This window comes from Octopus bimaculoides, chromosome 29 (genome assembly GCF_001194135.2).
Source record: "Octopus bimaculoides isolate UCB-OBI-ISO-001 chromosome 29, ASM119413v2, whole genome shotgun sequence".
NCBI lineage: Eukaryota > Metazoa > Mollusca > Cephalopoda > Octopoda > Octopodidae > Octopus > Octopus bimaculoides.
This window is the reverse complement of record NC_069009.1, coordinates 9,404,372-9,405,213: the sequence shown is the minus strand read 5'-3', so window position 1 is coordinate 9,405,213 and position 842 is coordinate 9,404,372. Positions and strand designations below refer to the sequence as shown.

Genomic DNA, 842 nt, shown 5'->3' with positions numbered 1-842 from the left:
ATATATATATATATATATATATAAATTCAGAAGAATTTATATATATGACAGATTTCTCTCAGTTTCTGTCTTCCCAAATCCATTCGCAAGACTTCAAGCATTTATGCACATATGTGCATGAACACATATGCATATACTCACACACTGATATATTCATATACACACGCACGCATGTCCTTTCTTTACCCAGATGGGGACAAGTCTGTGAGAGGGTTTGTTTCAAAAAAAAAAAAATAATAATATATATATATAACCCACTGAAGTCCCTTTATTTTGTGAATACCAAAGATGTCTGTATGCATCTTAGAGTCCCTTCCAGTATGTGAATAAGCAGAGGTTTAGATTTTTCCCCCGATAAATATTCAGTTTTCCTCCGGGAGGAGATTTCTGGAGACTTCTTTGGAGAGGCCATGTTCGACTGGTCCGGTACTGTGATATCTGGAATGGGCATACAAGCTTCTTCGGTACGTGGAGGAGACAATGTGTTCAGTCTGGTGAGCTGTGCTGCCGACATTACGACTACTGGACATCCTGCAAGAAGCATATAAATACACATAAATATACACATATGTATAAGTTGTATAAATAAACACACACATACAAACGTTCTCTCTCTTGCCTATACACACACACAAACAAACACACACACACACACACACACACACACACACATATATATATATATATATAGTTAATAAGAGAGACAGAAGATGGAAGATACAAGAATCTTTATTGATCATTATAATTGTTTCAATCTATCAAGCATCAATCCCTTGAGGGTGGGACTCTGTAGTGATCAATAACTATTCTCATAGATTCCAACTTTCATCTCTCTCATTAAT

The 842-nt window shown here is 35.9% G+C and overlaps 1 protein-coding gene across 1 annotated transcript in view; it reads right to left on the bottom strand.

Moving 5' to 3' along the window:
- Window positions 1-210: 210 nt before the first annotated feature.
- LOC106882024 (splicing regulatory glutamine/lysine-rich protein 1) overlaps window positions 211-842 on the bottom strand; it is a 42,022-nt gene continuing 41,390 nt past the window's right edge. The window contains exon 4 of the mRNA XM_052978040.1: window positions 211-531. Within this exon, the coding sequence (XP_052834000.1) occupies window positions 363-531 (169 nt within the window). The 3' untranslated portion in view covers window positions 211-362. The remainder of the gene's footprint in view (window positions 532-842) is intronic.